Source organism: Amphiura filiformis, chromosome 8, assembly GCF_039555335.1.
Source record: "Amphiura filiformis chromosome 8, Afil_fr2py, whole genome shotgun sequence".
Lineage (NCBI taxonomy): Eukaryota > Metazoa > Echinodermata > Ophiuroidea > Amphilepidida > Amphiuridae > Amphiura > Amphiura filiformis.
In genome coordinates this window covers 41,058,836-41,073,191 of record NC_092635.1, presented here as the reverse complement: position 1 = coordinate 41,073,191, position 14,356 = coordinate 41,058,836, and the positions used below count along the sequence as shown (strand labels likewise).

General features: G+C 37.5%; 1 protein-coding gene across 1 annotated transcript; it reads right to left on the bottom strand.

The window, feature by feature from the left end:
• Positions 1-3,829: 3,829 nt before the first annotated feature.
• Positions 3,830-13,696, bottom strand: LOC140159036 (uncharacterized). The gene is made up of 2 exons (XM_072182362.1): positions 13,576-13,696; positions 3,830-6,582 (listed from the first exon to the last, which is right to left on the bottom strand). Exon 2 carries the CDS (start codon positions 6,554-6,556, stop codon positions 4,853-4,855), a length of 1,704 nt encoding a protein of 567 aa, XP_072038463.1. The 5' UTR covers positions 6,557-6,582; positions 13,576-13,696; the 3' UTR covers positions 3,830-4,852.
• Positions 13,697-14,356: the final 660 nt, after the last annotated feature.

Below are 14,356 nucleotides of genomic sequence, written 5' to 3'. Positions count from 1 at the left end.
TTAAATTGGGAGAAGCTTTAAAATTATTAATATCAAACCAGTCGGCATATTATTCTAAAATTAAATGTAAATAAAACTTTTATGTAATATAGACATACCTCACCTGACCATCTGATGATGCAACATCAATAAAATATACATTAATTTAATCAATGTAAGGAATCCCAAAAACATCACTCTGTACTGTTTTTGTTAGGAGAAAAGTAAATAACTGTATTTTTATTATATAAGTACCTATTTGTTTTGTTATTATCTGTATATGTTCCTTATAACTTGCCTATGTATATTAATTGTATAACTTGGTATGGAATTCATTTGAAAATATAAGTCATCAACTTTGAATGGAAAAGTACAAAAATGTGAGAGTGTCAAATTCCTTTTGTTTATTTTTTGTTTGTGCAATCCTAAGATGAAAAGATTAAATCATGATTCTTGTGTACACAGAAATGGAGAATATCTGTACAGATATCTACAAATGAGACAAACATATCAGAAAAAGTAATTACTCCCATTTAAATAATGGCCATTATTCAAAAACGGGCCATTGTATTACAAATCTATAAAATGCGTTGGAAGCAGTTCTGGGCAGTTTCGTATTGTATCAAATGAGGAGTCAAAATGAAAATGCGTAGAAATAAATTATGCTTCCAACGCATTCTACAGATTTGTTACTGAAGGTCACAGCCTAGGGCGCTTTTTCAAAATGAACGCCAAAATCAATGAAAAACATATATATATATTCACTTTAGGGGCATACCGGGGAGGGCACTCCAACTTTGGAGGTGACGCGTATGTAGGGCTGTTAAGACCCCTTTTCAGCGCCACCCAAAGACCCCATATTTTTTTACTTAACACATGATCTGTGTCATTTGATCTGTCACCCAAAGACCCTTACAAGTTCAATTTTAACAGCAACTTTTATTTATCACTGATTTTGTCACTTATTTTCAAAAAACAAAGAAATTTGAAGCTATTTAGAACTAGAAATTCGATTTTCGAGGTTTCTGTGGCACTGTTTCGCTCTCACCCAAAGATTCCATTTAAAAAAAGGTCATGTTCTCACCCAATGACCCCATATTTTTACATTTTGCTCTCACCGAATGCCCTTAGTGCGAAAGTGCCAGCCCTACACCTATATCCATTTCAAATTGAAGTGCCCCGAAGGGCATACATATGTTTAACCAGGTTTTGTCTTTTTTAGAGACGATTCTTGTTTATGTTACTACACCAATCAAACAATTTTTTAAGCCTAATGTAGGGACCGCTCATTATTAATGCGGGAGGGGGGGCCGGGAGAATGTTGAGCTTTATGGGTGAAAAATACCTAACCCCCCTATTGCGATGAATCAATTTCACATAACCCCCCCTATTGAATCAAACAAAATCACATACCCCCCCCCTTTCAAGCAAACTTCAATATTCATTCAGTCACATAGATAGGGATTTTGACATGGGGGATGGGGTTGGAATAAATTTCTTGAAGTCACAGTGAACGCAGCTTTTTTTGGCAACAAAATTAGTTTATTGTACAAAAGCGCGCGAAATTTTTTTGTCATTTTGAAGCTAAACTGATCAAATATGGTGCAAAAGTCAAATAAATTCGCTGAAAGCGCAAAAAATGTGCAATTTGTGACTAAAATTGAAGGTTAATTTGATCAGATCAGATGAGTGAGTGGTTTGTGTGTGTAGCATGTGGCAGTGGCATAGGTTTCTTTTTTGACATTGGAGGGATGGGGTAGGAAAAAGAATAAAATTCTTGGAAGTAGGGGCCTATAGTGAATGCAGCACATTTTGGCCATTGACTATGTTTATGGCACATATGCCCTATTGAAGCTAAAATGGTGAAATATGGTGCAAAATGGGAACAATTTTGTGCGAATAAGTCATAAAGACAATTATGTATGGTATGATTGTGCAAGACCTTCCAGGATACTTGGTATTAAATAATAGTGAATGACTATTAAATTTCACATGACCCCCCCTATCATGTAAAATAAAATCACATAACCCCCCCTGTTTGTCAAAGTGAAAATCACATACCCCCCCTACATTTTTCCTGGACCCCCTCCGACATTAATAATGAGCGGTCCCTTATAAAAGCTTTTTCCATACAGCTCAATACTCCGTTGAAATCAATATTCTATTATTGACACAGATAAAGAAAGTTTACATGCATTGTGTTACAGGACATGCACCTGGAACTTACTGAATGGGCTAAACGTGTTCCTTTATACCTATTAAGTATAACTAGAGGTAATACCCGTATGCGTAAATGATTATTAAGCTCAATATGCCCATGCATAACAGCAACATAGCCGGATCCACATGACATTTGACCTGTTTGATGTCCTTTGACCTCGGATGACAATTAATTAATCAATTAATTTATTTATTTATTTAACTTACCATTTCTTTCTTCAGTTATAAAAGGGTTAATATAATACAATCACCACCATAAAGTGGTCTAATCCTAGGGACTTTTATTAACCATAGCCTGATTCCTCAGATTTATTTTACCAAGTTTAAGCCCAATCCAGCTGATAGGGTACTGTTTCACCCCATTGACCCCTTATGACCTTTGACCCTGGATGACCTGTTGGATGACCTTTGACCTCAGATGACATCACTTATTTACCAGTTATTAATTAAATCAATTAATTTATATATTTTTATTGTTTTACTGACTACACTTTCTTTCTTCCTTCATTTAATGGGTTAATATAAAACCCACAGTGGAAGACATTGGCTTCAGCAAGAGTTGGTATATTGTGCAAGGCCTATACATGTATCAGCATGATCAGAGCATATCATCAGAGCTATTTATAGATGAACAGAGAGGGCATTCAGGGTGCAATACCATACTGCACACCGACACCGCCTGGCTAATAATTATTTGGTGGAGCAGAGACATTAAAATTAATACACGGGATCGATACACGTGAATTGCTATGCACGATTTTGATATCAGACGAAAATCTTCCGATACTGGGTTAGAAATTGATGAATATCTCCCGCAAATGAATTTTTCTCAAGAAACCAGATGTGGTCTCATACACTTGAAAATACGTGTTGAACAGATATGATAGTCGCTAGAATGCACTTTGAAAATTGGCCGTGCGCTTTGAACTCAAAATTTGACCATTTTATATTGCGTTGGTCCTGTTATGGACTACAGCGTGCAGCGTGTAGTACAGCTGCACTCACTGTAGGCAGTATAAAAGTCGATGACCATTGACCTCAATGGGGTATACAAGCTTATTCACGCACAACCAAGATCGATTACCCGGCTATTGTGAGTAGCCTTAGTTATATGTCCCTCGACTAATTATTAGTTTTAAAGAGCTTTAAAGGTTTCAACCAAATGGCTAATCGTGGCTGTGGATTTAACCTACCATGGCGATTCCTGCCATGAAGATATAGGGTCGATGACACTGTGTACTGTGGATTTTGGATAAAACAAACAAAAAATCACATTTTCGCCGATTTTGAGCCCAATTCTTTACCGATCTCAACCAAATGTGACCTCCGCATTCCCCACATCAAGGATTCCACCGAGTTACAGCCCAATCGGACCAAGTTTAAAATTTGACCTTTGACCTTCGACCTCCGATTTCGACCGAAGGTAGCTTACGACCCTCCCCGTATTTTTCTGCATCCCCCGTGCGAATTTGGCGAGGCTCGGATCAAAACTGACGGAGCCTTTTACCCACATACATGCACGCATACACGCAACATAAGGCAAATTATAGTAATTCTCAAAATTAAATATATATCACAATTTTTATTTTGGATTTCAAATTCTTTACTTTTAAAATGCAGTAAAAGATGTCCACAGCAAGCTGCAAGGCCCCGCTAATTAGTGTATTGCTTTTCGAGTGAGTGTACTGGAAACAAAACCCTGGTTTTACATGAAAACAAATCGATTTTCTTGTAATAGAAACATCATATGGGGTACTAGACCGTGCACAAATCGTAATAATGTGTAGAATATAGAAACTCTGTTGTATCTCATATGATAGTCATGGTATGCTTAGGCTGAGTCGCTCGGCCTATCGCGAACAAAATCGCGACGCGTAGCTGTTGAAAAACGAGAGGATTCGCTGTACTATCACAGCAATTTTTAACACGAAGATATAGGGATGATGACGATGTGCAATGTTCTTTTACAATTTTCAAGACCTTCAATTTTATTATCATGGATTATGTTTTGCCATAAAATATTAAGCTTGTGTAACACGTTAGGGGCTATATAATTTTCTTTGGAAGAGGGGTCCCAAATTTACAAAAAGTCGGTGTCAATAAAATTGCGACCACCCTATTTCAACAAGAAAATTTTTATGACTCTCCTATTTTTCTTTCCAAAATTTTATGCCCCCCCCCCATTTTTTCCAAAAATTTATGACCCCCTGTATATTTGGACACACATCTTCCGAAGAAAATGATAGCCCTTATGAATAAATCCAGATGTGTTGTTGTTAACTCTTCCACTATTTCTGCCAAAATCTGGACAGGCAGAGTTGGAACAACATCTAGGGTTACAACGGGTCAGTCATGACCGATAGGATAACAACACCTATCTTTTCTCTATATCCCATATGACAATGCCAATCTTCTCTTCAACAGATTTATAGTTAGATAAAGTTTCTCTTTGGTATGAATCCTCCCATGTCTATTTTGACACATGCCTATGAGAATTAAACCCTTGCTGCAATATTAACACTGATAAGGTTTCTCTTTGGTATGAATCCTTTCATGTCTATTCTTGGTACCCATCTGTGAGAAACTCTTGATGCAATATTTACATTGATAAGGTTTATCTTTGGTATGATGGGTTGTTTCATGTTGAGTCATGCTATTTGGGTGCGAGAAACTCTTGTTGCAAAATTTGTTGGTAAAGTTTCTCTTTGGTATGAATCCTTTCATGTCTAGTCTTGTTACTTGCCTGTGAGAAACTCTTGTTGCAATATTTACATTGGTAAGGTTTTTCTTTTGTATGATTCCTTTCATGTACAGTCTTGCTACCTGCATCTGAGAAACTCTTGTTGCAATATTTACATTGGTAAGGTTTATCTGTGGTATGAATCCTTTCATGTCTAGTCTTGTCACTTGCTTGTGAGAAACTCTTGATGCAATATTTACATTGGTACGGTTTTTCTTTTGTATGAATCCTTTCATGTACAGTCTTGTTACCTGCATCTGAAAATCTCTTCTTACAATATTTACATTGGTAAGGTTTTTCTTTTGTATGAATCCTTTCATGTACAGTCTTGTTACCTACATCTGAGAAACTCTTGATGCAATATTTACATTGGTAAGGTTTTTCTTTTGTATGAATCCTTTCATGTACAGTCTTGCTACCTGCATGTGAGAAACTCTTGATGCAATATTTACATTGGTACGGTTTTTCTTTGGTATGAACCCTTTCATGTCTAGTCTTGTTTCTTGCCTGTGAGAAACTCTTGCTGCAATTGCTACAATGGTAAGATCTATCTTTGGCATGAAGGGTTGTTTCATGTTGAGTCATGCTATTTGGGTGCGAGAAACTTTTGTTGCAAAATTTACATTGGTAAAGTTTCTCTTTGGTATGAATCCTCATTTCATGTATGATCTTGTGACTTGCCTGTGAGAAACTCTTGTTGCAATATTTACATTGGTAAGGTTTCTCTTTTGTATGAATCCTTTCATGTCTAGACTTGTTACTTGCATGTGAGAAACTCTTGATGCAATATTTACATTGGTAAGGTTTCTCTTTTGTATGAACCCTTTCATGTACAGTCCTGTTACCTGCATATGAGAAAACCTTGTGGCAATATTTACATTGGTAAGGTTTCTCATTTGTATGATTCCTTTCGTGTACAGTCCTGCTACCTGCCTGTGAGAAACTCATGTTGCAATATTTACATTGGTAAGGTTTCTCTTCTGTATGAAGCCTTTCATGTTTAGCCTTGTTACTTGCATGTGAGAAACTCTTGTTGCAATATTTACATTGGAACGGTTTCTCTTTGCTATGAATCCTTTCATGTGTATTCTTGTTACATGCATTTGAGAAACTCTTGTTGCAATATTTACATTGGTAAGGTTTCTCATTTGTATGATTCCTTTCATGTGCAGTCTTGCTACCTGCCTGTGAGAAACTCTTGTTGCAATATTTACATTGGTAAGGTTTCTCTTTTGTATGAATCCTTTCATGTACAGTCTTGTGGCCTGCCTGTGAGAAACTCTTGTTGCAATATTTACATTGGTAAGGTTTCTCATTTGTATGATTCCTTTCATGTACAGTCCTGCTACCTGCCTGTGAGAAACTCTTGTTGCAATATTTACATTGGTAAGGTTTCTCTTTGGTATGAATCCTTTCATGTCTAGTCTTGTTAGCTCCATGTAAAACTTTGGAGCAATATTTACATTGGTAAGGCCTCACTTTTGTATGAATAGAAGTATACCAATATGTCTGTAGTTTCATCTTATGTCTTTGCATGTGGCTGCGATAACAAGTAAAATTGCTGTACATTTTCTCACAGTACTTGCATACATATGGTCTGATATAGTCATAATCCATCCCTCAGCTGTGAACTCGTAGGGGTTCTGAAATGAAAATACAACTTGTTATGCACTTATTTCTAAAAATGTATTAAAGGACATAATATCAGAGATGTGCTCATGAAATGAATTTTAAACATTGCACAGTGTCAGATCTGACTCAGCAGTTAGGTCAGTAGCGGCTGGTCCATTAGGGCACTTGGGGCTGTGATGACCCTGTGGCCTTAAGGTGGTACTGTAAAAGTGGTTATTTTCGCGAGGGTTTTATTTTCGCGAATTCCGCGAACTGATGTGATAGCGAAAATAACAACACGCGAAAATATACATTTTATATGGAGTGACATTATATTTGACAACAATCCGCGAAAACAATTCGTGTTATGCTGATGTCTTGGGGAGGTTGTACTTTGAAGTGGGGAGGGTTATTTAGAGAGTTCAAATATGGTGAGTTGTCATGGAGAGTTCAAATAAGGTTAACATCATAGTGGTACGTTTGTATTGGTTTTAAAGTTGGGGTGATTTTTGGGCAATGTTATGTATTGGGGATGTTTCTACTTTGAAGTGGGGGAGGGACATTGTAGAGTTTAAATGTGGTGAGTTTTCACCTTCACCAAATTTGAAGTGCGTTGGTAAACTTGGGGTGTGGTGTGTTACTGTTAATGCATAAATTGGGAGTGTTTGTATATACTTTGAAATGGGAGGAAGGTAATTTGGAGAGTTCAATGCACCAGGATGTGCACTAAGTTATCACCTACACTACACCGAATTGAAAGAGTTATATCCGGGAGTTATATTTTGTAAAGGTTGCAATGTGGTACTGTCATGTTGATGCCTTGGGGATGTTTGTACTTTAAAGTGGGGGGAGGGTCATTTGGTGAGTTGTCACCTTCTGCATATTGGGAGAGTTGTGTAGTAATGTTAGGATGTGGTTTGTAAACATAAACTCTTCCAATATGCTAAAATAACTATACATATTTGAACTCTCTAAATTACCCTCCCCACTTCAAAATAGAAACCTTCCCATTACATTGACATAGCACACCACATCCCAACTTTACAAACAAAACTTCCAATATGCTCAAGGTGACAAATCGCCACTTTGGAACTCTCCAAATGACAACTCACCACAGTTGAACACTCCAATTGACAACTCGCCATATTGGAACTCTCCAAATGACAACTCACCATATTTGAACTCTCCAAATATCCCTTCCCCACTTCATAACACCCCAAGAACATCAGTAACACTTTTCATCTGGGTGTATTCCAGTGGCGTAGCATGGGTCATCCGATTGGGGGGGTGGGGGTGGCACCGACCATGTTTGGGGCACCGGGTCTGATTGGGGGACACAAGCTCTTTTTGGCAATTTTCCTATGGGATTTTCTAAATTTTGCAATCGATTGGGGGGGGCATGTGCCCCTATGCCACTGGTGCATTCCGATCATGGCAATCATGGCAATTGGGGGAATTTCAATCTATATCATGCATGAGGCTAAAGTAGAGAAGTGTGAAGTCTGGTTAATATTTCTGGCTAATATTCTGTTTAATAATTCTAGTTAAAATTCTGGCTGATTTGTTCTGGCTAAAATTTCAGGCCTGACATTAAAATTTCTGGCTTATCTCATTTAAATATTTCGCCCTTTTTCAGGTTAGAATCAGGCCTGATTTCATTTCTGGTTAATATTTCTGGCTAATATTCTGTTTAATAATTCTAGCTAAAATTCTGGCTAATTTTTTCTGTATAAATCTTTCTGGCTAAAATTTCAGCCGTAACATTTCTGGCTAATCTCATTTAAATATTTCGGCCCTTTTTCAGGTTAGAATCAGGCCTGATTTCATTTCTGGTTAATATTTCTGCCTAATAATTCTGTTTAATAATTCTAGCTAAAATTCTGGCTTATTATTTCTGGTTAAATTTTTCTGGCTAAAATTTCAGGCCTGAAATTAACATTTCTGGCTTATCTCATTTAAATATTTCGGCCCTTTTTCAGGTTAGAATCAGGCCTGAATTCAGTCATTATTTCAGGCCTGATTTCTAGCTGAATTCAGGTTTAATTCAGGCCTGACACTTTGGTAAGGGAACCCGCGCAATTTCCAAAAACTTCAAAATCGCGAAAATAACTGTACGCAAAAATAAGCACTTTTACAGTATTAGATGCATTTTCTAGAAATTAGGAAATGGTTAATAGAGTAGGGCAAAGTACACTAGCCAATATGCCTTTTGTTTGAAGCAAATCGGACATGTTATACGGTTTTCATAATATTTCAATTGATATGTTCTTTGTATCTTATTGTTTTCATCAATAATCAATGTAGTCAATGAGCTAAAATGGCTGTAAAGGCTCATTAATAAATATGTAATTTTTGCCAATATTTTGCTAAAAATCAATGAATAAATGTTCAGGGTATTTTTATTTTGTATACTTTTGCCTTGAAACTTGGCCAAAGTGTTTCTAATATGTTCTAATATATTATATAGTGAAGCCGCCCTCTAATTTGCATATTTGCATAATTAATTAGCTAATTTGCATAAACTTAATGTCTCAAACTTGTCGCTACAGTTTGTCCACTCTGAAGTACAATGTGACAACGCGCGCGTATACAGCACGTAGTGCTGCGTCTCTGCTGCAGGTATGCGTGCCTTCAAAGTCGGCACAATGTGTGCATCCGCGTCTGTACTTTGTACTTCAGAGGAGACTGACTGTGAGCACAAAAATCAACGGGTCCAATTTAATTTTTCTGGACCCTTTGGTATACTTGCAAAACCAACATTTAAGGGGTCCAATGAGAATTTAAGGAGTCGACCTGTCCGAAATTCTAAACTTTGGAACTTGTCAAATATTCCAGTGAAATTATTAGTGTCGTTGGCCTATGGTGATTTGGAAGATTTCCTGATCTTTTAATTTTTTACCTTTTGATCGGCGATTCTTATACTGATTTACGCCTCTGTGCATCGTAAAACCAAGGAGTCCATACAGTTTTTATTGGACCCTTTGGTCACTTTCAACTTGCGATTTATGGAGTCCAAAATGGCCAAAATAAAAAATAAGAAGGAGTCCCTGGACGCGCAAACTCCTTATAGATGCGACCCCTGGTAGTTGCACACCTGAGGGGGCCACATCCCCCCTCAAAAAAATTACCCACTAGCCGCCACTGGTTTAGGTCATTTATTTTTATAAGAATCACTGGCAGGATACATGTATGTACATACAAATGTTTTAACAAGAGCACCAATGGTACTGTGGCTCTGTGCTTTTTGGTGACAGTGAAAGTCGAATGTGCAACAGGTGAAATCATTGTGTGACATATTACATTCAATGGTACATCTGGTCGGTTGGTAGCTATCTCATTTGCAGAGCATACAATGATACATCAATCAATTTTGGGAATTACTATAGCCACATGGATCTGACCCAAAAGAATCCTGAACTTGCTTTTTCTAAGCATAGCGAGCGGAGCTCTTGTCCAGCACGGCCGGAGGGTCCGTGGCCCGCTTAAGGGTCCCCGGTGGGGTCCAGAGGGTTCCTGCACCACATGCAGGAAAGGCCATTTCAGAGGGTAAAAAGAACATTTCAAAGCTCCTGGCTTGTTCTACACTTTTAATAAAAAGTGCTTCCTTCTTCCAAAAAACATGCTATAAAGTTTCGAGTTTCCTATACTTTTATGCACAAGAGACACTCTTAAGAAATGTTTTTTTTTTTATTACATAACCAATATGGCTGATGTTGATGTGAAGCAGATCAATAAGGCAATAATTTTAATTATTAAAATCATTTTTTGTGCTTGGCATCCACTGCCTCCCCCACCCCACCCCCACCAACCGGCACCCCATCATGGGCCTTGACGGTCAGTGTGCTTTTGGGTAAAATTTCAGGACGACAAACATTTTAGCAGATTTAGCACCCCAAAAGAGACCATTTTTGACATAAAAACCTGTTTTAGACTTTTTTTTAAAAAATGCTTCCTTCATCCTAAAAAAGTGGTTTTAAATATTCAGTTTCCCATACTTTTGTACACGAGAGACATTCTTCTAAGTTTTATTTTGGCCTAATAACATGGCCTACATGACTGAAATTGATATATATACATGTAATGCGCAATATAAAAACAATGATTCATCACATTTTGACCCACCCCTTGGGTATGTGGGAGGGGGACCACATGGCGGGGGGGGGGGTACTAATGCGCATGAAGAACACATTGTTTGATAAGAGTAATTTGTAAAATTCGGTATGTTAAACACGCAGAGTGATGTCACTACAAATTGGGACTAAAATATTGACTGTACCTACCAAGTTTCATGCCCATATAACGGTTTTTACTAATTTGACCACATATGACCACTGGATGACCTCAGATTACCCAGTAATGACCAACAATTGGCTCTGAATGTTGACTGTACCTACCAAGTTTCATGTCCATATAAGAGGTTTTACTAATTTGAACTCAAATGACCCCTAGATGACCTCAGGTGATCTTGAAATGACCCTCCAAAATTGGGCTCTAAATATTGACTGTACCCATCAAATTTCATGCCCATACAACAGTTTTTACTAATTTGACCCCATATGACGACCCCTGGTGATCCCGAAATGACCTTCCAAAACTTTGACTCCAAATGTTGACTGTACCGTACCCATCAAGTTTAATGCCCATCCAACAGTTTTTATCAATTTGACCTCTGGACTTTCCCAAAAAGTTTCATGCCCGTATGACAGTTTTTACTAATTTGACCTCAGATGACCCCTGGTGACCCCGAAATGACCTTCCAAAAATTTGACTCCAATGTTGACTGTATCCACCAAGTTTCACGCCCATCCAATAGTTTTTACTAATTTGACCCGAGATGACCTCTGGTGACCCCAAAATGACCATCCCAAAATTTGGCTATAAATGTTGACTGTACCCACTAAGTTTCATGACCATATGACAGTTTTTTACTAATTTGACCTCAGATGACCTCTGGTGACCCCGAAATGACCTTCCAAAATTTTACTCCAAATGTTTACTGTACCCACCAAGTTTCATGCCCATAGGCCTACGACAGTTGTTACTAGTTTCCGAACTAGCACCCATCGGGTCAAATAATTGATCTTTGTAACTTTTTTCTGATTAGGCCAGGGAATGCTAAAAAAAAGTGATTTTCCCACCCCCTGCTGTCATTGATCGCTTGCCATTCCTTTTGATTTCTCTCAAAATTTAGCTCATGATTATTACACAGCCTAGAGTAAAACATGAAACTTTGCAACTTGCAATCAATGATTTTTGAAACCACTAATTTCAGTCACATTTGAATTTAATAATTATTATTATGTTCATCATCTAACATTAAAGTCATCATAGTTATTTTGAACTTTTCTATTTAATACTGCCCCGCTTATGACCTTGAATTATTCATTCACTAGCGGGAGACCCGCGCGAAGAGACCCACGCGAAACGGGATCTGATATCTTAAAAATGGACTAAATTTAAACGCAATATTCATACGCAGAGATTGCCCATTGAAATGTGTGTGATACTTTATGCGTACAAAAAATGACCTTGCGATTTCCCATTTTGGATTCCCAACGTAGAATAAAACGCAGATGCTACGTTGAATATGCTGATTTTACCTCATGTCTAAGTCCATGCAACGCACCCAATTTTCAGGACGATAAAGTCTCATTTTGAAAGTAAAGTCATGATGTATGGATGTAGTGATCTTTAATCTACCAAAATGTTTTGAGGCAACTATAATATTTGAGGAGCACAAAAAACAACAAAATTTTAGTCAAAATCAAAAGCGGCCTGTTTGAATCAGGCATAGACTCAGCTTACTGTTATCAGGACTGTTATATTTCCATCACTATGCCCTCTATCGACCTAGGTTAGAAGCTGTTAGATTAGATCAAATAGTATAGTCTTTATTTCAGCTTACTTGTTCTCCTTCGTGACGAATGAGCGTAAAAATGTACACCAAAACGTACGTTCCACGTGCTGCGTTTAGAAAATCGCAATGTCTCTAATGATAACCCCTTACTCATCAAAAATGCCGGGGAAATATCCACGAGTCGCCACATTATCAACATTGTTAGACATGATCACATTTTGAACATGTGAGGGCGGGCTTCATTAAGCTTACTTGTGCACCAAGATCCTGTCTTAACTGTGTAATCCAATAGGAAAATGAAGAAAATTTGGATTTTGACCCTCAAAACTCCAATGTACCATGATTTTTAAAAAATCTGCATTAGAATAATATTTGATACTATCAAGTAATGAAAGCCACATTTCATGAAACATTTGCGAAAGTTTTGTAAAATGGCCCTTCGTGCTCAAAAATTTAGCCATAAAGTACATACACACATGTTATGACATAGGAAGCCATTGATAATGCTGGGACACACAATTTGGCCCATTTTGGGACATTCAGGCGAGCATACTTTTCCTCATAACATTGCCAATTATAGGCCTACATACATGATTGACCCCTCTTTTTTTGCGTTAAATGATTCTCTTTTTCATGAAAGCAATTTTAGACGAATTTATTAAATTTCAAAATTTTATGAACATGCCTAACATTGTTAATCTCCAAATCCATGAATTCAAGCATTCATAGACCTTAAGCATCATTTTCCGAGGTGCGGAAGTACACCAAATTGGTGTCGGGTGACCTTTGACATTCTTTTGCGGCGAGTGACATGGTCTTTCAATTCACGCCGAGCCCGAGTGTCCTTGACAGGCGCAGGCTTGACTATGCTTCAGTGGTCATGAAAGAATTCAAAAGATAACCTCTCCCAGCTGCCCCAATAATCCCAAGCTATTGTCTGAAACTGCACCTCGGAAGATGCATGGATGTACATTGTATGGTAAGAACTCAGTCCTCAAATGATAGTCATATAACGTTCGACCAAAAGATAAGTGACTGACTATCATTGAGGACTGAGTTCCGCAGTCTAGTAGAATAAATTATTCAAGCAACAACCGCTTGAGTAAGCTTAAGCTAATTCTGTCGATATAAAACCTCAAAATATTGTAAACACCTTGTACAATCTTACCCTAGTTGATGTTCTGTTTAAATTTGGAAGAATGCTGCAAATAAAACTCCACAATCATGTCAAAAAACGTCAATCTCGATGAATTTTACGCTGCTTTGGCGTCGATAATATATACGACGAGCTCCAAATTATTTTAATTTATTTAGGGGCGCACACCACTAAATATTTATTTAGGAGCGCACACCATTAAATAAACGTCCCATTGAAATACAGTACACATGAGAATGTACAACAAAGTTTGTTTTTCCACAACATGCAAAAAATATTTGTAATGTTTTGATCGCACAAATGTCAAAAATAAAGATAAAATTTTTCTTTAAATTTTTTTTTTTTTTTGAGAATACGAACCTGAACAGCACCATCCCAAATTTTAGCCGACACTCGCGCCTACTATTAAAGCTGCGCTTTCTACCAGTTTCAGCCATGATATTGTTCAGAGAGCCTATGTAAATGCAAATTTGATTCGGAACATTTTCTGAACAGATTTGTAATGTTGATTCTATCATTTTTATCAACACAACACAACACAACAGTACCTCAAATTCGGTTCCCTCCGAGGCGGATATATAAAAGTCGCACTAGACAGTTCAGACTACTGTTACACCAAGTGCGGAAGGATTTCCTATCCTATCGTATCTTTCGTATATCAATTCGGATCAAAATTAATAGTTTTCTATTAATGGACTATATTGTGACAAAGGAGCGTCATCATTCATATAAGGGCGCACCAGTGAGTTTGATTTCCGGGGGGCATGGGTGTTTTTTGAAGAAAAAAACCCCA